The sequence below is a fragment of the Sciurus carolinensis genome, chromosome 2, assembly GCF_902686445.1.
Source record: "Sciurus carolinensis chromosome 2, mSciCar1.2, whole genome shotgun sequence".
NCBI classification, from domain to species: Eukaryota; Metazoa; Chordata; class Mammalia; order Rodentia; family Sciuridae; genus Sciurus; species Sciurus carolinensis.
In genome coordinates, this window is record NC_062214.1 from 594,641 (window position 1) to 618,054 (window position 23,414).

Consider the following 23,414-nt stretch of genomic DNA (forward strand, 5'->3'; position numbering starts at 1 on the left):
GGACGCCGCGCAGGAAGCCCGACCAGCCGTCCCACCGGCCCTTCCAGTTTCTCCTTCGACCTCGGATGGCTGTGGCACTCAGCCTCCTCTGCTGGGGAGCCCTCGACAGGGTGTGCCGACCCTAGGGCTGCCCCATGCACCTCCAGCGTCAGCCGAGCCCGACGCCCCCCGGGGGCGCAGAGCCCTTTCTCAGGAAGCGGCTGGCCTTCCTGTCGTTCTGGGACAAGATCTGGCAGCGGGTGAGTCGGAGGACAGCACCCCCGGGCCCCGGGGCTCCGACACCGCTGCCACAGGCCCAGCGCCCAAGCCCTTCGCAGAACCCTGAGTCGCTCTCTGCGCCCCAAGCGCAGCTCTTCCACGCGCTCTACGACTTCACCGCGCGGCGCGAGGAGGAGCTGAGTGTCAGCCGCGGGGACAGGCTCTACGCCCTCAAGGAGGAAGGCGACTATATCTTCGCCCGCAGGCTCTCGGGCCCGCCCAGCACCGGTCTGGTGCCCATCAACTACGTTGCCAAAGCTACCCCTGAGACGCGCTCAGACCGACCGTGAGTACCTGGGCCTGCGACCCAGAGCCTGTAGAGGTCTGGAGAGTGGAATAAGACAGGACTTTAAGTGGGAATATATGCATGTTCTCTGACCCTCCATGGGGTGCCTGTTGCACCTGGATGAGCAGGCAGGTGCACTGGCCACTGTAAAACAGGAATAACTGCGCTGCTGAGAGGGAAGCACAGGAGCAGCAGAACCAGGTGATGACCAGCAGGTCAGGCACATAGCATGACAGTCACTCCAGGACCCTGCCCTCACACAGGGACCCAGTTCACAGTGTTCACTGAGTGGCCACTGTTTGGAAGGCAGGGCTTGGCCTCTGATGTGTGCCAGCTGATTCCCGGGCTCACCCTGCTCCAGGAGCTCCTGGGAAGGGCTTCAGGTTCCAGGTGGCCATGCAGGGACCCCTGGTCCTGTGAGGGCATTAAACCAACTGTCTGCATTCTCCAAACCACCCCAAGCTGGGTCTAGACATGCCCTGACTTGTTCAGGGGGACATGGGTGAATTCCTAGGATCCCCAGGCTAGGACCGTCCACCATCAGCAAGTGGCCAGTTTGGATGCCTGGCTGTTTGCACCACACTCTGGGATTTGGGGGGCAGGTGCTTCCTGGGTGGGTCCTTCCTCAGAGAAGCCCAGGCTGAGGGTCCACTGGACTGCGTAGCCTCCTGGGTCACAGGCAGGGACTAAGTATTCGGGTGTGCCAGCTCCAAGCAGGGCCTGCCATGTGATTGATAGAGCGCAGTGGCTTCAAGCATTCGACCCAAGTTCTGGGGTGAGGTTCATTCCTGCCTTTCCCCTAAATGAGTTGTTCAGCCCAGATTTTGTGGCTGTTGCAGTTGCCACTATCAAGATGTGGCAAGTTCTGGCCCAGATAGGAATCCTAGGAGGTTTAGATATTTCCTTCAGCTCCAGAAGACCTGGAAGGTCTCACATCAGGGACATGCTGGGAAGAACAGGTGGGGAAGCGGTGGGGAGCAGGTCCTAATGTGTCCTGGGCAGCTTCCCCTGCTCCTGCAGACCAGGTGTCTCAGCATTGCGCAGAGCCACCTCCAGCCTCCTGGGGGATCCTGATGCTGACAGTCTCCTGGGAGATTTCATGTGACAGGTGAAGCTGGAGTCACAGGAAGGTGCCTGCTGAGGGGCTCCTGCCCTCACCCATGCCAGGGAGACAGGTCCCAGGACCTGTTCTGATGGGAGGGGGTCCACAGTCAGTAGGTGTGGAAGACAGACTCTGTGAACAGCTCCTGGAGGCAGGCAGGCAGGGAAGGGCTCCTGGCGGGGCAGGGCTGGTCTTGGGGAGGGCTAATGACTGCCTGGACCTGGAGATGAAAGGCCTTACCACACTCCTAGCATCATTATCTCTAGACACCTGGCCCCATACCCCAGAAAGACACTCCTAGGCAGGTCTTCCATAGATCAGGATACACACAGGTGTCCGAATTGCATTTGCAAAGACCCTGGCCCAGGCTCCTGGAGAAGGCTGGGGATGTGTTGAGGAAATGCCCTTTCTCCTGGCCCCCATATCCTTCTGTTCTGGAAAGGGATGCCAGAGGCCCTTTGCCTGCAGCAGAAAGTCTTGTCGCCCTGCTGGGACCCCCAGGCAAGGGCTGTCTTCAGGAAGCATTCAGTAGAGCCGGCCAGTCTTGTGGGCTGTACCTCTGGCTTCTCAAATGAATGTGTGGGCTTCTCTGAGCCTGCTAGCCCAGCCAGTCTCAGGGGGACCAGTGCAGGTTCCAGCCTTATCCTTGGCACTGTACCCTTCCCTCTGACTTTAGCCCAGTCCCTTGCCCTGGCCCTGCCATTTCTTGCCATGGCTCCCCGGGATGGGGGTGCAGGCTCCTCTGGTCTCATGTGGGCTGCTCTGAGTCATGTGTGGGTCCTCCAGGATCCCTCCTGACCCTTCTCTTTGGGTGGTCTCAGAGCTGGCCCTTGCTCACTGTACTTGTGCTCACAGGACTGGTCCCCTATGGCTGTGCTACCATGGGGCAGGGGCAGCATGCTTCTCTTGGTTGGGTCCCTGGAAGGTCCTAGAAGTGGGAGGCTGGGGTGAGAAATTGAGCCAGGTGTGAATCTCCACCTGGACCTTGGGCAGCAGAGACACCCAATGGGGTGGAGCTGGGAGCTACTTCTTCTCCCTCTCAAGGATGTCACTGGCTCCCAGGAATGAGGAGAGCCACACAGTGTGACCTTAAGTGACTTAGAAGGTGGCCCTTTGTACTTAAACTCAAGTTTGTGGACTACTGTGTCTGGAAATCTGAGGAGTGAACACCTGGGAACCCCTGCCCCCTGGTGCTCACAGAGACTCAGAAGAAGCACCCTGTGGACAGAGAAACTCCAGGCCACCTGCCCTGGGCAGGCCCTTGAGAGTACAAGATGCTGTGAACCTCCCCTTGAATTCCCTGCTGGTTGTCTCCTGACCCGCCCAACCTGGCTCAAGCCACCATCAAGTCATCCTCCCAAGGCACCTGGGCCACGCCAGCCAGGTGGCACCCGCGGTCCTTCCCAGTCAGACTGGCATCCCAGAGGGTGCTCCTGGGGCAGCTCACTGGGGACCCTGTTCACTGTGAAACCCCCGCAGGGGCGCATCAAATTTTCTACTTTGGTGGGCTCACCTGTGGCAGGGACTGGTGGTCACCTGATGAGCAGGGAACTAGAAGTCACTTGTAGCAGGGCTAACTGAGAGCTAGTGGCCAGGTGAGTGGACGGTTTCCCTGTGGGGAGCAGCATTCAGGTCACCTATGGTGGCTGGTCAGTGCCGTGCCAGCCCTAGTGGTCCCCTCTCCAGCTCTGAGGACCCTCGAGGTCAAGCAGGGGACTGGGGCTGGTGCAGACCCTGAGTTGGGACTCCAGCATTGGGCATTGGTTGTTCCTCATCACTGAGAGATGGCAGGACAACTGTGGCCTGAGGCCTGGCTGGGGGTCAATAGGGCTGGACTTGCATAGTGACCATGCCCACTGCTTGCAGCTGGTACTTCTGTGAGATCAACAGGACCCAGGCCCAGCAACTGCTCTTGTCCCCTGCTAACGCTCCAGGGGCCTTCCTCATTCGGCCTAGCGAGAGCAGCCTTGGAGATTACTCGCTGTCAGGTACAAAGGCAGTGCCTTGTGACTCTGTCCCACAGTGGGACACTGCTCAGCCCCCATCATGCCAGGTACCTTTGAGCTGGGGTGGGGGGGTCCCAGACAGTTCCAGCCCCTTCACCCATGCCTGGTGAACCTATGGGTCATCCTGTGTGTGTCCATCTCCTCCCTGCTTCCCTTCCTCCTCCCTTCCTTCACTTAGTCATGGACTCCTTCATCCAACAAGAATCTGTTAAGCATTTACTCTGTGCCCCCAGAGCTCCACACTGCCTCTGCCCTGCAGCTGCCACACCCATCCCCCCGCACACAGGGTTGGCCACCCTAGGGACCCTAGATTGATCTGAGCTAGGCCACAGGGGAGGTTGGGGTGGGGTTGCCTGCAGAGGAGTCGCCAGTGTCCATCTCTGTCTCTCAGTCAGGGCCCAGGCCAAAGTCTGCCACTACCGCATCAGTACAGCCCCCGGGGGCAGCCTCTACCTGCAGGAGGGCCGGCTCTTCCCCAGCCTGGAGGCTCTGCTCACCTACTACAAGGCCAACTGGAAGCTGATCCAGAACCCACTGCTGCAGCCCTGTGTGCCCCAGGTGAGCCTGACCAGGCCCTGCTCCGGGAGCCACCCAGGACCCTGTCTCAGAGCCACTCAGCCAGTTCCTGAGCCCTGCCCCGCCTGGGGGCAGGGAGAGCCCAGTGGGCTCCATGCATTCCACTTGGCACTCTGGCTGTTGGAGGAAGGATGCTGGACATTCCTACTGGGGGGCCTATGGGGTCCACCATGCTCTGCAGGGGAGGCAGTGGCAGGGACCAGTCCGGAGAAGCACCCACAGCTGTCCCAGACCCTGAAGGCAGAAACGGTGGGAGGAGGTGCTAACCCTCTCACGCTGCTCCCTCCCGGAACTGCACCAGAGCTGTGCTCTGGGCAAGGGCAGAGCAATCTTGTTTCTCTGGTCTCATAATGACAGCCCAGTCAGGGGCAGTAATGAATGTCTGTGGACGGATGTCCGGCTCAGGAGAAGGTGCCACTTAGGTCCCCACGGCAATTAGCTCCCACAGCTCAGGGCCAGTCTTCCCAAAGGCCAGCATCGGTCTCCCCCGTGATCCAGCCCAGGCCTGGGACGAGTGTGTGTGGGGGGACAGAGGTGCCGAAGGCCTGATGCAAGGGCTTTGTGCAGGACAAACCGGGAGGCAGGACCCTGCCAGAAGCCCACCCTGCCCAGCCCTTCTGCCCACTCTGCCAGGGGAACAGCCGGCAGGGCCCTGAGTGGCCTTCCCTGCAGAGGCCCCCAGCACTTTATGAGTGGGAGCGACCTCGCTCGGAATTTGTCCTCGGGAAGAAGCTGGGTGAAGGCTGCTTTGGGCAAGTGTGGGAAGGCCTGTGGCACGGCTCTGTGCCCGTGGCAGTCAAGATCATCAAGTCAGGTGAGGCCCGCCCTCTGAGCCCTGCAGCCTGGGGCAGCAGTGGGGTGGCACGGTGGTCCTGGTGCAGCATCCTCTCCTGCAGCGAACATGAAGATGGCTGACCTCTCCAAGGAGATCGAGGTGCTGAAGACCCTGAGGCACGAGCGGCTCATCCGGCTGTACGCGGTGTGCTCCCACGAGGAGCCTGTGTACATCGTCACGGAGCTCATGCGCAAGGGCAACCTGCAGTCCTACCTGGCCAGTGAGTACTGCCCTGCCACCTGGCTAAACCCTCCTATTGGGTGGGGCAGTGCCTTCCCTGGGGCCCTTGGTGGTGGACCATGCCTTTTACTGGACACATATGGCCCAAGCTGCAGACATCAGTTCTTGTTGGGCCTCTGGTCAGCAGATAGTTGGGGGCCAGGGTCTGAGCTGGGCCTGGGCTTTATTGAGGGATAGCAACTTGTGTTTCTGAGTCTGGGGCTGGAGTCCAGAGGGAGTAGGGGTCCCACATGGGTTAGCAGGCTCTGTATAAGGTCCAGCCCCAGTCCAGCCCAGGGCACCCTATCCCAGGCTCTGAGTCTCCTCTGCCCCTGAAGTCTTAGGGGTTTGAGTCAGTGACCAAGAAATAGCTTGCATTTTGGCCTTAGTGGGCCATTCTCATGCCATCTTAGAGAAGCGGAGACTGAGGCACAGAGGGGTCAGGAGATCTGTGCAGGCATCTGCCTGCCTGACCCTCACGAGACCTCGCCCTCTAGCTTTTGGTCCCTCAGCTCCTCTCCCCTTGCAGGCCCAGAGGGCCAGGCCCTGAGCCTGCCTCTCCTGCTGAGCTTTGCCTGCCAGGTGGCTGAGGGCATGGGCTACCTGGAGGAACAGCGTGTGGTCCACCGGGACCTGGCTGCCAGGAACGTGCTCGTGGGAGATGACCTTACTTGCAAGGTGGCTGATTTTGGCCTGGCCCGGTTGCTCAAGGTCAGTGGGGACTCTGGACTCCTGAACCCACGGGAGAGGAGGGCACTGCTGTGCCTGCCCCACCACTGGCCTCCCCTCACCCCCAGGATGACATCTACTCCCCAAGCAGCGGCTTCAAGATCCCTGTCAAGTGGACGGCACCTGAAGCCGCCAACTACCGCATCTTCACCCAGAAGTCAGATGTCTGGTCCTTCGGCATCCTGCTCTATGAGGTCTTCACCTATGGCCAGGGTCCCTATGAAGGTGTGTGCCCACCTGAGAGGAGACCAGGTCTCTTCTGGGAGAAGTTCAGTCTGCGGGAGGTTTATCCTGTCCTGGGAGGGCTGACCCCAAGAGGGCTCTGGGCCTCAGGCTGCCCTCCGAGGGTTGGAGGGGTTGGTGGAGGGTAGGCTTCTGGGGCTGGGGGAGGTCTCTATAGTGACCCCAGACTAAATCAAGGCAGCCCCCCTCCATATCTGTCCCCTCCCCAGGAATGTCTAACCAGGAGACACTGCAGCAGATCAGCCGAGGATACCGACTGCCCTGCCCGGCCGCCTGCCCGGTGGAGGTCTACACACTCATGTTGAGGTGCTGGAAGGACAGCCCAGAGGAGCGGCCCACCTTTGCCATGCTGTGGGAGAAGCTGGGCACCATGCACAGGTGCCTCCACCTGGGCCTCTTGTGACCAGAGCTCCGGCCATGGGTGGCGGCCAGGGCCAGTGGTCTCTGCAGGGTGACCCGAAGTCAAGGCTGCACAGCTGAAAACCAAACCAGTCACTGTGTGGGCCTCCTGTGCCGACACGTAGGGACCCAGACACTCACAGATGGAGCTCAGCCACCCACACACACCCAGACGGCAGAGGGGGCCAAAGTCCTTTGCCTGGTGTAGCCTGCGTGCTTAGTGTCTCCAGAAGGACAGAGGAAGCAGAGTGGAGCCTCCCAGAGACACTGGGTGGAGATGCTGTATCTGGCCTTGTGCTGGACCTCCTGGACTCCAGGGGGAAGGGTGGGAAGGTTCCCGCAGGTCCCACTGTGGTTTGCTCACGCACCCAGTGCAGGGGCTCCCAAGCAGACTCAATGGCCCATGTGTGCATATAGGGGCTGGCATTGTCCCCTGTCCCCTGCAGGCACATGTGGCTGCACCCAGTAAAGGTGTTCTGATTGACTCGGACGTGGACATGGACATGTTGCACACTGACCCCCTAGCCCAGAACCCGGAGCTGGAGCTGATAGAGGTCCACCCCGCTAGCAAAGGTGGAAGAGAGAGCAGAACCACCGGGGCACCCTGATGCCCCAAATGGGCAGCCACAGCATGAACACTGGGGACATTGGCAGGAACTGACAGTCTGTAGGTGTCAATTACAGCCCTTCTCTGGACTGGAGCAGAGCCAATGGGCTGGACTTGAGGCAGGAAACCTCAGGATGCAGGAAGGACAGGCTGGGTTGCCTGGTGGCTGGTGAACAGTATGAGGCTGTTTCTAGGAGCAAGTGACCTGTATTTCGAGGTCCATTCTCAGAATGGACAGTGGGTGGAGGCAGAGTGGGCAGAGGTGAGGGACGGATGCCGTGTATTCCAGTGCAGGTGACAGCCTGCACTCTGGGGAAAACCAAAACCCAGATGGGCCACACTTGTGTGTGGGTGTCTCCTTGGGACAAGGAGCTGGGTGGGCTGTGCAGTTGACCCTTGGCTACCCCCACACCAGAGGACCCCATGGGTGCATACAGAGGCTGGGGGTCTCATCCAGGGTCTCCCAAGACCACCCCTGCTCCTGGGAGTCCCTGGTTGGCAACTGTGCCCTGAAGCCTGTCCCCACAGAGAGATAGCTTCAGTTCTGTCTCCTAGAGGGTCACAGCCCAGGCTCAGCTCTGAGGCCAGTTTGCTCATGGTCACTGATCATGTACTGGCACAGCAGGGAGTTGGGAACAGAACCCCTATGTGCAAAGTGACCCCCAACCCCAGGCAAAGCAGAGTTTCTGCTGGGCTGGCACAGTGGGCCTCCTGGAGGGAGGCAGGGAGCCAAGGGAAGGGGCAGCACGTGCAGAAGAAAGTCCTGAAGACTTGTCACTCTGGGGACCCAGATCAGCCTGGCTGTGCTGGGTGGGAAGGGGAGATCATAGGGGCCTTGGAGGTCAGGCTGGGCACCAGCCCCTGTGGGCGGCGGCAGCAGAGGGGTTTGGACTGAGCCCTTTTGGGGGCCCCCACTCCAGATCTCTGGGTCACAGTTCTGCCTGGGCCTGCAGATCCCAACCATTCCATTCCAGGAGAGGGGGCAGGGGCTGCAGAGGTGAGGCCCTGAGTCAAGCTCAGATTCTTCCCCAGCACACAGCAGCCAGGTGGGCCTGGGCTCTGGAGTGGCTTGGTGTTTCTGGGACTTGGGGGTGCCGTGGGTGTGGAGCTAGGCAGGTACCTGGCTTGGTGGGGAGGGCATGTGAGGGATAGAGGGCCTCTGCAGGTGGCCAGCCCACAGAGGCAGGTTTGTCTGTGGCTGGAGCACATTCCTGGGTGTCCTGTCAGCCATGGGCTGGGCAGGTTGGCCCTTAGTCCCCAGGAGGGGCTAGGGATTTCCTGCTTCCTGGTGTATCTTGGAATCACCCACACATTTGCCCAGGGACTCGCAGAGGCCCTTGGACACGGCTCATATCCAAGGCTTGAGGGCCCTGGAGCAGGCAGGGGTAAAGGCAGGTGTGTACCCCTGGGTTCCCTGGGCCAGCTCAACACCCGACTGCCTCCCCTGGAAGTCCTTCCCCTCCTAGTGTGCCCTCGACCTATTCTCTACAGCTGCCTCTGCTGCCCCTTCCCCATTTTGGAGAGAACTGAGCTGGGCTGGATGGACTGTTTGTGAACCTGCCAAATAATTCACATTCCTATTCTTAGTCTCAAATGAAGCGGGTGGAATGTGCCATTAAAGTCCAGAGGCTGGACTGTAGCTCAGAGCACTTGCCTAGCATGGGTGAGGTCCTGGCCTTGACCCTTAGCACCGCCAAAAGAAAAAGTTCAAATGGTGGCTTAGTCTGTGATTGCCCTGGTCACTCCTCCTCACAGACCTAGGAACTTCCTCTCCCCACTCCCTCCTGCCCCCCTCATGGCTGTCCTCCAAAACCTGGGGAGGCACACCCTGGAGAGGCTACAGCAGGGTCTGCAAGTTTAGGGAAGGTGTTCCGGGTCCCCCTGGGAAAAGGGAGGAGGGGCAGAGTATAGGTTTCACTGGGGGGGCGGGGTGGCAGCAGGAGGCTGAGGGGTCACATGCAGGCTGCTAGGAATGGGGAGGTAGATGGTGAGCCGGAAGTGGGCAGGGTCCTTGGGGCCAGGCAGGGTGGGAGGGGCAGAGGTTGGAGGGGTGCAGAAGAGCGGGAGGGGGCCCTGGAGCGAGGTGTTCCCAGACCATCGCTCATGGTCTTTGGGCGCCCCCGTGTGTCCTTGTCGGGAAGGGCGGAGCCTGCTTCCTCAGCTGAGGGTTTACCATCGCGGACATGCTCAGCGGGGTGCCCTCCAGGTCCCTTGACTCCTCATGTCCCCACCCCTTGTTGGTCTTCCCAGCTGCCTGAGTCCTGACCTTTCAGGCCTTTCCATTGTGGTTCCCCCAGGACGGACCCTCTGAGGGCAGTTGGTGGGGCAGAGTTGGTGGGGCGGAGTTACTGACACCCCCACTGGCTGTGTAGACCGGCAGGCCCTGGCACACTGCTCTTGACCCGCAGGTCTCAGTCCTGGGCCCCTCCTACTCTGGAGGCCTCCTCTGTGGGTCCACCTCAGGCCCCTCTTGCTCCCGCCCCGGGGCGGCCCTGACAGTGGGGGCTGCCCAGGGAGGCACAACTGCAGCTCCCTGCAGTAGTGCATGGTGAAGGGGCAGCTGGCCGCCTCCAGCAGTCCACCCATGGCCTCACTGCAGCCTTCTATGGCTCCTCCCACTGCCCCTGGGACCCAAGACTTGCCCCCAAGGGTCCTTGGTTCTGCTGACACCTGCATGAGGTGCATGGGCCATGGGGTTGCTCCACCTCCCTCCCGTGTGAGGCTGGTAGGGCTCCAGGGTGGAGCCCAGAACAGGCCCACCCCAGTGGCTGCTGGGTGTGGCTGGCCTGCTTGGTCACGAGGAAGAGGGTGGGGCTGGTTTGTCAGGGACAGCCTTCTGCCCTTCCCAGCTGCAGGTGTCCATAGCCCACAGCCCTGTCCTGCTAGGGCGCCTGTCATGGTGTCCCGGGACCAGTCCCACCTGAGCCCCAAGTATGTGGCCCTCTGGGATTTTGAGGCCCGGACAGATGAGGAGCTGAGCTTCCGGCAGGGGGACCTCTTCCGTGTGACCAGGAAGGAGGCACAATGGTGGTGGGCCGCCCTGCTGGACTCTGCAGGTGGGGCCCTGACCGAAGGCTATGTGCCCTGCAACTACCTGGCAGAGGAGAAGGCCATGGAGTCTGAGCCGTGAGTGTCCCTGGGTCTTGAGGGCTTGTGGCAGGGCAGCCATCTGGTGCAGAGACGGGCAGGGGCACTGAGTGGGCCTGGGGACGCTGGGATGTGGAAGACCTAGTTCTGTCCTTCCTGCGTCCCAGGGTGGGCCCTGCTGTCTTGGTACCTGGGAGAGCTGACTGGGTGTGTGGCTCTGTGACACCTGCGGACCAGGTTTCCCTGGGACACCCACAGCCACTCTCTGGCCATGGGTGGTGCTCTGTTGGACCTGGAGAGGACAGAAGGGTCCAGGGTGGGCTCTTGGGGGGCTGGTCTCCAGTGGCAAGGTCTATGAGGGAGTCCAGGGCTCTGGGTGTGAAGTCTGCTCACTTCCCGAACAGCTGGAACCAGACTTGCGACCTAGTTAATGGAGCAGGAGGGCACTCGGGCACGCCCATTGCCTGCCAGGGACGGGTGTGGGGCAAGCACTGTGGGGTGTCCCTCCCAGCAGCGCTGCGGCACCCCAGGACCCTGACTTCTGTGGCTGCTCTGAGCTTGGCGTGATGGAGGCCCAGCAGGAGGGGTGCCTGCTGCCTGTGTTTCTGAGAGCCCAACTCTCCTAGCACCCACACTGAGCACCTGCTGCATGCAGAGGATTGGGAGTGTGCATAGGGAGATGCAAAGCAGTGCAGGGAGCTGCGGGGGTGTGTAGACATGAAGGGCCGTAGGACCTAGGTGGCCAGCACATGGATTCAGGATCCCGGAGGCCCGAGGCCCCAGCACACAAAGAGGTGTGCAGAGGAGGCAGGGCGAGCAGAGGGTTAGCACAGGAGATGGAAACTGAGGGGTGGACCCCAAGGGGCTGTGTCCGGGGTGTCCTCTGTGTGGGCCCCTGGCTCTCGAGGAAGTCACTGAGGCCCAGGGAAGGGCAGAGGTCAGCTGGGAGCTCCGAGGGCCCCACCCCACAGTCCACAGTCCAGGGCTTGTCCATGCCCTCATGCTGGGAACCAGCGCGTGCTGTGGGACGATGCCTGTGAGCAGAGCCACAGCTGTGAGGGTGTGTCTGCATGTGTGCGTGTATATGCTTGTGTGTGCATGAATGTGCAAGTGCACACAGCTCTGTTGCGTGTCAGCGTGTGCCCTGGTGCATCGAGTACACATGTGGTCACGTGTAGTGCACGTGTGTGGTGCATCAGTGTATGTTGTGCACGTGAGTATGTGTGCTCACGTGCTACGTGAGTGTTTGCCTGGGGGGTCCTGCAGCTCAGCCCCTCCCCAGCTGAACCCCTAAGGCTGGGGCTCCGCATCTGTGCCCTGGTACTGCAGAAGGACTGCAGGCCTTTTGGGGTGTCTGATCACAGACAGAGGGTGTCAGGGCAGAGTGGGAAGTGCCTGCCCTTCCCCTGCCTGGGTCACTGGTATCCAGAACCAACTACTGGAGACCGTGAAGGTCCACAATGGGCAGAGTAGAGACCTCTGCAGGGTCCAGGCAGCATGGGTGGGCAGCTTGGTCAGGGCTTGGACACTGGGTGGGCGGGTTGGTCAGCTGAGACTTGGGCTGCCTCCTCCCCACAGGTGGTACTTTGGCCACATCTCCCGCTCAGAGGCTGTGCACCAGCTGCAGGCGGAGGGCAACCCCACTGGCGCCTTCCTGATCCGCGTCAGCGGGAAGCTGGGAGCAGACTACGTCCTCTCTGGTACAGTCTCCCTGCCTTCTGCTCGCCTTCGCCTGCCTGCCAGGCCTCCTTGCCTCTAGGCCCTCCTAGCCACGCAGGCCCGGCTGCCCTTGGACCTCGAGGTGTGGGACATTTGACTCACCCAGGCAGCTCCACGCTCCTGCACCTGCCTTCACTGGGGCCAAAGGCAGGGTGACTCTCACTGGTGGAGGCTCTCTCGAGGTCCTTTCCTGCTGGCTGGCCCATGGCCATGCACTGTGGGTAGCACTGACCCACAGGTGTCCTGCCCTGCAGGGGTGTGTGGGTAGTAGAGAAGCCCCAGATGACCCTGGGATTTCCGTGGGGCTGGGAGAGTGGGCAGCCACTTTCCAGACAGAGACAGGAGGTGCAGGACACAGCAGGGCCCAAGGAAGGTGGACCCTGTCCAGCAGTGACTGTTAGGTCCCAGGCCCTTGGAGCAGGTGGGGTGGGGAGCATGAAGGGCCAGGACGGGCTCATGGCTCTCTCCACTTGCCACCCCCAGTGCGGGATGCTCAGGCCGTGCGACACTACAGGATCTGGCGGCGCTCTGGCCGGCTGCACTTGAATGAGGCAGTGTCCTTTCCCAGTCTGCCTGAGCTCCTGGACTACCACAAGATCCAGAGCCTGTCCCATGGCCTGCGGCTGACCGTGCCCTGCTGGAAGGTAGAACCAGCTGCACCTCCATGGTGTGGTTGCTCAGGGCCAGGCAAGGTGCAAGGCAGAGCAGGGGTCAGCTGGGACCAGGAGATGCCCCTCTCCTGGTCACTTTCATAACCTGACCCACCAGCAGTCAGTTGGGCTCCTGCTGGGTCCTGGCTCTGGGAAGCTTGGGAAGAAGGGTCAACCTGGTCACCAGCCTGAGGACAGTCACTGGTGGAGGGAGGAGAGAGGTATTTGCATGCAGGACACTCAGACCCCCCAGCTGACCATGCCCTAGGCTTGAGAATGGACCAAGGCTACTCCTAAATGCAAGCCAGCGGTGGGGCCAGTGTCTCCTCCCTTCTTTGTACCTTCTGCCTGTCCCTCTAGCATGAGTCAGAGCCCCTGCCCCACTGGGCCAACTGGGAGAGACCGAAGGAGGAGTTCACGCTCTGCCGGAAGCTGGGCGCTGGCTATTTCGGGGAGGTCTTTGAAGGGCGCTGGAAAGACCAGGTTCGAGTGGCCATTAAGGTGATTTCCCGAGGTAAGTGGATCCAGTTGGGGGCTATGTTTGCCCACACGTCCCCATCAGCTCTGCCAGTGGGGACTTCTGGCCTGGCCCTGCTTGGGGAGGGAGCTCCAGTACATCTGCTGGGCACCTGCAGCGTGGATGATGGGGTGACTTCTTTCAGTACCACCTATGTCTTCACCTAAGTGCATTAATTATAAAACATAAGGTTAAATTCTCAAGGTAACGGAAAGTCACTCAAATAAGTGACAGGCAATCTGAAAGGGTTCACCTGAAACTGCCAGAGGTCTGGACCCCACCCCTCAGGAATCAGGGCCTGACCCATGAGGACCTGAGCTCTGGCTCAGGCAGGCAGGGCCGGCTGGGTGTGGTGAAGCAGATGGGGCCGCCCAGGCCTGGGGTGCTCAGGGCCTGGCTGTGGAAGCCAGTATTTCTTGAGCAACAGTGTGGTGACCTGGCCTCTTGCTGGGGCCTTCATGAGAGAATGTGCCCACCAAGACTGTGTGTACCCCAGACAATCTCCTGCACCAGAACACCTTCCAGCGGGAGATCCAGGCCATGAAGAAGCTGCGGCACAGACACATCCTGGCGCTGTATGCTGTGGCGTCTCTGGGGGACCCCGTCTACATCATCACGGAGCTCATGCCCAAGGGGAGCCTGCTGGAGCTGCTGCGGGGTGAGTGGGCCTGGGCCTTCTTCTCCCTGCATGAGAGAGACGTGGGCTTGCTGGAGGCACTGGGCAGCATGTGAGAAGTGACCAGAGTGCAAGGCACTCCAGCCAGACACCCAGGGAGCTCTCAGACACATCCTTGTTTTCTGGTTTAAGAAACGACCCAAGGTACAGTAAATCTACCACCTGCTCCTTGTGAAAGCCTGAGCTGAGTACAGACAAGAAAGCCACATACACGGAGACCATTCCACTACATCTGGTGCAGCTGGCAGGTCCGCACAGAGACCTGCTTGCATTTTCCAGCTTGTCTCTCTTTCTGGACTGCCGTCCCACCTTCTGGTGTTTCAGTGTGCACATGCACCAACGTGCCCCCCACATGTACATGTGCGTGCACACACACACACAGACACGTCCACGCAGGCTCACCCTCAGCCAACACATCATGCATGGGTCTGCAAGAGTCCATGCCACACACAAACATGTGCACGCAGGACAGACACACCATGCACACGTGCAGACGTGCACACACAGGCACACTCATCTCGCTCCTTCCGCCCCAGGTCATCTCCACGAAGCTCCTGTTTCCTTCAACACAAAAGCCAGAGTCAAGCATGGGATGCTGGGATGGCCCAACTGGATAATGAGCTGGGAGGGGCTTCCGCAGGGTAGGGTGTCATCCAGCAGTGTGTCCCTGGGGTAGAGACATCTAAAGGTCACAGCGCCGGGACACTCAGGTCTGAGAACTGGCAGCCTACATTTTCACGTAGCAAGTGATTTCCTTGGAATCAAACATTCCTCAGAGACGGAGTCTGGAGTGCTGAGGGACCACACTCCTCTGCCTGCTTTGCAGCAGGGAGCTGCAGGCAGAGCCACGCTGCCCCAGCATTGGCCTTTAGAGAGGCTGCCCACAGCTCCTCTGTCGGCCAGGCCAGTTGCCCTCTGCTCTGGCCGAGGAACAGGAGCCCACAGAGCCTTGTGCAGCCTGCAGACGAGGACTGACCCTGGCCTCCTGTGCCCCGCAGACTCTGACAGGCAAGCCCTGCCGGTTTCGGAGCTGGTGGACCTTGCGTCCCAGGTGGCAGAGGGCATGTGCTACCTGGAATCACAGAGCTACGTTCACCGGGACCTGGCTGCCAGGAACATCCTTGTGGGGGAGAACAATATCTGCAAAGTGGGGGACTTTGGGCTAGCAAGACTCATCAAGGTAGGGCTCCCAGCGGGAGGCCCGGGCATGGGACCGCCTCTCCCCTGGGTGCAGAGCTATGAACCCAAACGGGCAAGATGGGTTACTGAGACTGTGACGGTGACTGGCAGGGTCCACACAGCATGGCCTTGCTTGGGTCAGAGCTTCCTGTACTTGGGGTCTGAGCCCTCTGGTCGAGCAGCAGTGGCCATCAGTGGGTCAGACGGTGGTCAGTGGAGTGTGGCTACACCCTTGCCCACCCAGACTTCAGCTCCTACGCCTGTCTGTGCTGTGGGGGAGACCGTGCAGGAAGTCCTCAATGGGCCACCCCACCCTGTTTGATTGCAGGAGGACATCTACCTTTCCCATGACCACAGCATCCCCTACAAGTGGACAGCCCCTGAGGCACTCTCCCTAGGGCATTACTCCATCAAATCCGATATCTGGTCCTTCGGGATCCTCCTCCATGAGATTTTCAGCAGGGGTCAGACACCCTACCCAGGTACTGGCCCCACAGTGTTCCTGACTGGGCAGGTGGTGAGGTGGACTGGGCTGGTCCCGAGTGACTGGTGAGGGTGATGGGAGGTGCTTCCTAGGTGGCCTCACCTGGCACACCACACCTGTACACTGGTTGAGCATTCAGGAACATCCATCCCTGTACCTGGGGCCACTTCCTGGAGTCACTGTCCAGGGGGAGGATGCTAGAGGCAGACTATGCTGGAACATGTCCAGGACTCAATGGTGCAGAGGAAGGCTTCCCGGGAGGGGTGGGCGGTGGCTGGGTGTGGTTTCCAGCCTCCCAGTCCTCCAGCTCCCCTTGTCCTGCTGGTGACAGGCATGTCCAACCACGAAGCCTTCCTGAGGGTGGACGCTGGCTACCGCATGCCCTGCCCCCTGGAGTGCCCACCTCCCGTGTATAGGCTGATGTGCTCCTGCTGGAGCAAGGACCCGGAAGGGAGGCCTTGCTTCCAAGCCCTGTGGGAGAAACTCGCTGGCTTCACCAGGTACGAGAACCCACTCTGAGACGCCTGGGGGCGGCCTGGTCAGGCCCGGCTGTCCTGGACCTCGACTGAGGACAAGTGTGTCCTTTGGCTTACTGACATGATGGTGGACATGGCAAACAGCATGTGGGGACCTGAGGGAGCACAGAAGCAGCTGCAGGAAGCAGCCTGCACACTGCCCAACACTCTCACAGCTGTCTCCCCGCCACCAACCTCCCGGCAACAGCCTCTGGCCACAGGTGAACATGACCAGCACTTCTCAAGAAAAGCATCCTCTTGCCTTTGAAAGCTTTCTACGCAGTCTCTTCTAAAACCTTAGTCTTCTTGAAACAAACTTCAGGGACCTGACCATTGAAATAAGAAAAAAAAGAACATCTGGAAATTTGGAAACTGGAGATGAAGTCTGAGAAGTCTTTCCCAAAAAGAGCAGCACAGAGCTTTATCCAGTCCGGGCAATTGGAACTTCTTGGTTTTGTTTTGTTTTGTTTATTTGTTTGTTTTGGTACTGGGGATTAAACTCAGGGCACTGACCACTTAGCCACATCCCCAGCCCCATTTTGTATTTTATTTAGAGACTGGGTCTGAGTAGCTTAGTGCCTTGCTTTTTGCTGAGGCTGGCTTTGAACTTGGGATTCTCCTGTCTCAGCCTCCAAGTCGCCGGGATTACAGGCGTGCGCCACCACACTTGGCTGGAACCTTGTTTTTGACAAAAACACAAGCGGAGAAAACGCACTGAGTTTGTTTGAGTCAGTGACATTCTGAAAGGAGAGCCTGGGTGTGGCTCCCCAGATGTGAGTGGCACTCCCCTCCAGAAGGTGTCCCCAACACTGGTGTACAAAACCCAGGGAGTTCTACCCAGATCTTAGAGATACATGAGTGTTCACATCAGTATTCTCAAACTCAAATTATCCAATTTTTTTTTTTTGTACCAAGGATTGAACTCAGGGGTGCTTAACCACTGAGCCACATCCTCAGTCCTTTTTATTTTGAGACAGGATCTTGCTAAGTTGCTGAGGCTGGCTTTGAACTTGTGATCCTCTTGCCTCAGTTCAGTGGTTAAGTGAAAGAAGAAAAATGTGATTCTAAGCTGAAGTGAAGCTAGATACCTAACACCTGGGTGGTTCCCACAGAACACCAGCACACTGTGTCCACGGCAAGCCTGCACTGGAGCTCACGCTCGGTGCCGGGGTCTCACTCAGGAGGTGGGCAGCTGAATGCAGGCGGGCACAGCTGTGCTGAGGAAGAACCGGGCCCTCCTAGGGTGCTGGTGGCACAGCTCGGTGACTTCCTGGTTTCCCCGAGAAACTAGGGTTTCTGAGTGTAAAATTAGTTTACGTGCAATTGAAACCCTTAGAGGGCTGTGGCTGTGGCTCAGTGGTGAGCGCGTGCCTGGCTCCTGAGGCACTGGGTTCCATCCTCAGTGCCACATAAAAATAACCAAAATAAAGGTATGGTGTCCATCTACAACTAAAAGAAAGTATTTTAAAAAACCATTAGAAATAATAAGGTAAGCAGTCCTGCATTCAGCGTACAAGAGGAAAGTACGCTGTTCTTTGACAGAAACTGTAAGGCGTGAGGGCACCGACCGAGGGAGAAGGGAGCCATCAGCTCGCCCTGAAGCAGAGGGTCTGGCTGTCACAGTGGGTATTCACACACACAAAGCATCTGTGGAAACAGACCCTCCCCTCCTGTGACCAAAGCTCACTAGGCGGGGATGACGTATTTGTAAGGCTCTTTGAAAAGTCAGCTTCAGGGTTAAGAACACACTGGGGTGCAGCTGGAACTGGCTCTGTGAAAGGCCCTACCTTATCCTTTGGTAATGAGCCGAGGAGACAGGACTTTGTTTAAACATAACTTCTTGGGCTTCATTGTCTTTCACTAAGTCTTTGTTGCTGAAAAGCATCTTCTCACTATCAAAAGGGCCAAGTTTTACTCACAATTACGTGACCTAAATTTGCCTTTAAAAATTACTGTAAATTTGATTAAATCAATTACCAAAACTTTTGGCATGTTTACTTCTAAAATCAAATTCTAAATTTGACCTTGAACTAACTTTGGAGTTTCCAGAATGGCCCCTGGACTCTCTCAAAAGAATGTCTTTCAGCTGGACACCAGTGACCCAGGAGGCTGAGGTTGGAGGATTGCAAATTCAAGGTCAGCCTCAGCAACTTAGCAAGGCCTTAGGCAACTCAGTGAGACTCTAAATAAAATATGAAAAAGGGCTGGAGATGTGGCTCAGTGGCTAAGCACCCCTGGGTTAAATTCCTGGTACCAACATAATAATAAAAAAATAAAAATAAAAAGGGCTGGGCAAGTGGCTCAGTGGTGGAGCACCCCTGGGTTCAATTCCCAGTGTAGGGAGGGGTGGGGAAGTGGTCACCTGACACAGGCTCAGCTGTGCCCTCTACATGGGAAGCAATGTGGACACAGCTGACCCTCTCCAGACTGTGAACATGGATGCTGATGAGTGCTGCAGAAATCTGCTGGCACGCAAGCATGTTGTGTGCCACGGAAATAACCACACTCCCTTGTCCACCACACGATGGACGTAACAAACGCGTCAGATCCTCAGTCGTGGCTTTTCTTCGCGTGTGCATTGACTCTTCTTGAAGGGAAGCATTTGCAATCTGCTGTGGTTCAAACTCGATTCTCCTTCAAGGTTGCATGAGACTGACAGGTGCTCTGTACAGGCTTCTGACAGGGTCGGGGGTGAAGAACCCTGGGGAGTTGAAGGCTTGAGGCTGCCCCAAGATCAGCCTGCCAGGCCCGCCAACCCAGAGCAGAATGAGCTGGCGACCATTTTTTACTTTTTACCATTGCTGGTCCCTTACTACAGTTTTCCTGATTTGAGGATGCTGCCTGCAGCAACCTGGGAAATACTGAACAAAGGTAAACACTGGCGATTGTTTTCTGATCCTTCCAGAATCCACAAATTACTAGCAGGCACCCTTGCTTGCAGGGCAACACAGTCACGGTGGTGGGACCTGTTCTCTCTGGGGCAGACGTAACTGGGACACTGCTTGTGTTGCCAAGGCATCCTGTTTCCAGCTGTGACTAGTAACATGGACTTCATGGTCCTTGGGAAGAACTGGCACGGGACCTTGGGCAAGCAGTGACCTTGGGGTGAGAAAGGGTGTTGCTTCCTGCAGGCCTAGGAACTGAGGTGATTAGGGAGACTGGGACGAGGACCCACACCTACACCCCTGGGCTACAGGGACAGGTCCAGGGCTTGGCTTCCTAAGGCAGCTTTGTGACCCTGTTCATCATGTCCCAGTGTTCTCTTGATCCTGCTATCCAGCTGCATCCTGAATAGTTTTCTCCAGTATCTGGCTACCACTCTCCACACCAGCATTTCCAATTTCCAAGTTTTTAGCTAGAAATCACTAAATTTCCTGAAGCTCTGGAAGTTGTAGCTGGGTGACGTGGGAGGGACTTGAGAAAAATCCTGACTCGTGTGGAACACCTTGGTGACAGCCCAGTAGCAGACCAGAAGGCCTGCCAGGTGCCACCTGAAGGTACTGCAGGCCCGAGGAGGAAAATCTCTAGGCTTGCTGGGCCTTGAGCTGCTCTCATCACAGTCTCTTCCTGATTCCCTGAACCCCATCAGCATGCAGAAGCCAGCTGTGGGGGAAGCCAGCACCTCCGAGAGCGGACAGACTGCACTCCCACTGGACAACACTCCCTGCCCTGCCCTGTTTGATCCTTGCCACTTCTTAGGAAGACCCCACATGGGACTTCTGCAGCAAACACAGCTCCCACAAGACTGAGAGGACAGGGGCAGCAGGCTGCAGAACCCAGGGCATCACTCTCTGGCCGCCTCCCCTGAGGACCTCATGGGGTGGACGTCCTGCCCTGTACTGAGCTGGAGCTCAGAGCTTTGATCCTGAGCACCTGGGACTTCAGATCAGGAACATTCAGCCAGTGAAGTCTATGCAGATATCTTGATCCAAAAAAAATGAGTTTGATATCAGTACTTCAGGTAATCATTTCAGGACAATAATGTCCAGATTAGTCTTTGGGGTCTTCACTCTTCAGGATCCTATATCATGTACAACTCGTATTGTACAATTCTACATACATGCTTTTCTCTTGCTAACCTGTCCATTTTACAGGTTTTCAGAGGTGAAACTTGTGGTGGGTTTCTACAGTTGCCACCACCAGCTCTGAGGGCCTTGACCAGATACCGCAGCTAGAAGTCAGTGTGGGGGTCAGGCTACTCTTCGGAATAGCCTCCCTCTTCTGGATCCATCCAGAGAAGGAAGGAGCCCTCACGGGGTCCAGCACTGGTTGCCTGACCTGGGAGTCTGGATGAAGTTGCATCCACACTATAGGCGGCTGGACTCCTGGGGGAAGGCAGGAGGGAGGCTCAGCTGTCAGGGACCACAGACCACTGAGCTTCCGTGGACTCCTGAGCTACTTACAGTGTAAGGGGCAGGAAGGCCTGCTGAGTCCATCACAGCTCTGCTCCCTACCTGTGGGGGCCTCTTTACCCCTGCTGGCTTTCAGTTACTCTGCCTCACTCTTCTGTCCACTGAGTACACTAGGCTACCTGTGGCAGGAATGTCCACCCCCGATGCGTGCGGCGCCTAGTCTTCAGCCTGTCCCGGGCATTGCGAGGGTTGGGTGACAACACCCCTACAGAAGGCAACCGAGAGGGCCGGTCTCAGTCCTGTCTGCGCCACCACCCTCCCTGGCATCGAGGGATGGCCTTGTCAAGGTCTTCCACTTCCCTTTATGGGACATCGAGTTCCTCCAGCCAAGGGCTCCCAGACACATGGCCAGAAGCCCAGCCTCCCCCAGGGGCCACAGTGACTGCCCTGGAATTCTCCTTGTCCAGCTCCAGGACCACCTGCCATTCTGCAGCAAAGGCAACCACCCCCTTGGGTGGTCTCACCAGACCTGAGATGGGGCCTCACTATGAGGGCCCTGAGGAAGGCCCCCAGGAAGGTCTGGAACAGGAGTAGCCACTAACAGGGAGGCCAGGAGAGACTCAGAAACCCTCGGACACACCACTGGGGCTGCCCACTGTTTGGAGTTTATTTTCTGCTTGGAGCAAGGCACAGTTATGGGGGTCAGGAAAGCCTGTTGTGGTTTGGAGAGGAGGGGTCTCTTGCCCGGTGCCTGCCATCTCCATGTTGAAGAACCCAGCTGGTCTCTGCTTGCTGCAGCCCACTTGGCCTACCCGTTGAAGTGGGCAGGATTCGACCTAGCACCTTGGAAGTCCCCATCAGTGGGCCACCAGGTCAGGATGGAGGCCCAGTGCTGGCCTGGCTGGGCTGGCTGACAGGCTGCTTCCTTGTGGTTTCTGGAGCCAGGCGACGGGTGACCATACCGGTGGAGGCCTGGGTGGATTCCGCGCTGGAGGAGAGCAGGTGGTAAATGTGTCAGCAGCTGGCTTTGTTTCTGCTGCCCTCCCACCCCGCCAAGGTGGACTTACTGTTCTGGGGATTCCAACACTGTGGCCATGAACGGAAGAGTGGACTTCCCGAAGAAGAAGCTGGCCCACCAGTGACCCGGGTCGGCCTTGGGGAGACCTAAGAGAAGCAGAGTGGGTGACGAGCCCGCCCAGGACAGGACCCCTCCCCGCGTTCCGCCTGGCTGGGGGGCTGGACCTGCTCTCACCCGGGTGCTGGGGGATGGCCTCCCCAGGGTACTCCACACTTCCGCAGGAGCTGTTGCTGGACGCGGAGCCCAGGCGGCCTGGGGAGGGGAGGCGGGTCAGTAACAGGGGCTTCACCGGCAGCACGGGGCAGTGCTGGGCTCCGTGGGGCGGGGGTCGGCAAGGGGCTACTTACGCCGGTAGTAGTCGTGGGTGGCCACGAGCGAGCCGCTGGAGGGGATGGCTGCCATGCTTCGCCGTGGGCTGGTGGAGACCTGCGCGGGGCGCGGCCCTGGTCACGGCGCCCACGAGCGCTCCTTGGGCCGCGTCGTCCCGCCCGCGCCCGGCTGCTTCCGGGCAGCTCCAACCAGCCCCAGCCGGCGCGCGGCCGAACAAAGGCGCTTTGTGCTCCGCCGTCCCGGGCGCAAGAGCCCGCGGCGCCGCCCAGCCCGCCCCGGGACCCGCGCCCACCGCCACCCACGCGCCCGTACCTCGGCGGCGACCCCTCGCGGCCCCCGGCGCGCGGTCACGGGTGGCGGCGCCCGAGAACTAGGCCGCGGAGCCCATCTGCAGAGGAGGCCGCGGGAGGCCGCTCCTCCCCCGCGCGCGAGGTGCGCACGCGCGGAGCGCTATGGGGCGGGGACTCTCACAGGCCCCGCCCCGTCCTGTTAGCCCCTCCCCGCCCACAGCAAGGCCCGCCCGCACCTCCGTCCTGACCAGCCCCACCCATCCCGGTAGGCCTCGCCCCAAGGCCCCACCCAGCCCGGTTGACCCCGCCCCAGCCCCGCCTGCCGTAGCTGGACAGCCATAGCTGGACTGCGGAGGCCAATTCCAGCGCCCTCTGCCTGGAGCGGTCCGGGGACTCGTTCCGGCCTGGCCTGGGACTGGAGTGGTTAAAGGACGCCCTGCCCGAGTACTAGGACTGGTATCTGCCCTCTCTCTCGCTCGGGACATAGTGGGCATTTGCTCGCGCGTGTCCCTGCTTCCGCTTCTGTCTCCCCAGCTGTGCCCACTGCGTGGTACCCAGAAGTACTTGAAGTCCTCCAGCTTTTCCCTTCTAGGGCTGCCATGGCTGCTCTTGAGCCTGCGACCCGACGGGTACCCCAGACCCAACCTACATCCAGTCGCAGGTGGGGCCAGGTGGCAGCAGAGAAAGGAAGTGGAGGGCGCAGTGGAGGGGAGGCTTATTTGGGTGGGTGTGAGTAGAGATTTTCTGTTTGGGGCAACCTCCAGTAGCTGGAGGCATAGGCTCTGTTTGGAGGAAACTAGGGAAGTTCCCTCAGGTACCTGGGACCCTGGGGACTAACCAGCCAGCCTTGGCCTTCCCAGTCCTTCCTGCAGGCACCCAAAGCCCCAGCTTCTCTCTGCCCGGGAGGGGCAGCCATACAGACAGTGGAGCCTTCCTGGAGGCTGAGAGGGTCTGGGGAGGGGTGGGACTCAGGAGGACCCCATAGTGGGTCTGTCCAGTGGTTTTGATTCTGGGATTCCAGTGGTGGCTGGGAGGGCAGTGTGCCAACTCTGTCCTGGGCACCATTCCTGTGCCTGAAGCCTTAATGCTTGGAGAAGACCCAGAGCTAGATGAGGACCCTGGGGGGGCCTGGAGACACTCCTTGATCCCCGAGGACACAGAGAGGTTCTGCTGGGACCCTACACCTTCCCCTTTGTTCCTTGTTCCAGTCTGTTTGGACCTGCTCTGTGCCTCCCAGTGGATGGAGCCCAGCGGTGGGTGGACCATCCCTCCCAGTG

The 23,414-nt window shown here is 59.1% G+C and overlaps 3 protein-coding genes across 7 annotated transcripts; 2 read left to right on the forward strand and 1 right to left on the reverse strand.

Moving 5' to 3' along the window:
* The first annotated feature begins 129 nt into the window (after positions 1-129).
* Positions 130-7,165, forward strand: Srms (src-related kinase lacking C-terminal regulatory tyrosine and N-terminal myristylation sites). Of its 4 annotated transcripts, XM_047540988.1 has the most exons (9): positions 130-239; positions 351-544; positions 3,513-3,634; positions 4,044-4,210; positions 4,796-5,042; positions 5,110-5,283; positions 5,812-5,993; positions 6,080-6,236; positions 6,464-7,165. In XM_047540988.1, exons 1-9 carry the CDS (start codon positions 135-137, stop codon positions 6,655-6,657), a joined length of 1,542 nt encoding a protein of 513 aa, XP_047396944.1. In that variant the 5' UTR covers positions 130-134; the 3' UTR covers positions 6,658-7,165. The 4 variants fall into 4 exon arrangements, with proteins under 4 accessions (XP_047396944.1, XP_047396941.1, XP_047396943.1 ...); XM_047540985.1 differs by having other exon boundaries at positions 130-544; XM_047540987.1 differs by having other exon boundaries at positions 130-544; positions 4,862-5,042.
* A 2,937-nt stretch (positions 7,166-10,102) lies between these two features.
* Ptk6 (protein tyrosine kinase 6) lies at positions 10,103-18,298 on the forward strand. Its single transcript, XM_047540550.1, has 8 exons — positions 10,103-10,386; positions 11,926-12,047; positions 12,550-12,710; positions 13,077-13,230; positions 13,730-13,891; positions 14,908-15,089; positions 15,417-15,570; positions 15,904-18,298. Exons 1-8 carry the CDS (start codon positions 10,157-10,159, stop codon positions 16,089-16,091), a joined length of 1,353 nt encoding a protein of 450 aa, XP_047396506.1. The 5' UTR covers positions 10,103-10,156; the 3' UTR covers positions 16,092-18,298.
* A 2,784-nt stretch (positions 18,299-21,082) lies between these two features.
* Ppdpf (pancreatic progenitor cell differentiation and proliferation factor) lies at positions 21,083-22,313 on the reverse strand. 2 transcript variants are annotated; one of them, XM_047540706.1, is made up of 5 exons: positions 22,160-22,313; positions 21,865-21,943; positions 21,692-21,769; positions 21,507-21,603; positions 21,083-21,427 (listed from the first exon to the last, which is right to left on the reverse strand). In XM_047540706.1, exons 2-5 carry the CDS (start codon positions 21,917-21,919, stop codon positions 21,313-21,315), a joined length of 345 nt encoding a protein of 114 aa, XP_047396662.1. In that variant the 5' UTR covers positions 21,920-21,943; positions 22,160-22,313; the 3' UTR covers positions 21,083-21,312. The 2 variants fall into 2 exon arrangements, with proteins under 2 accessions (XP_047396662.1, XP_047396661.1); XM_047540705.1 differs by having other exon boundaries at positions 21,865-22,276.
* Positions 22,314-23,414: the final 1,101 nt, after the last annotated feature.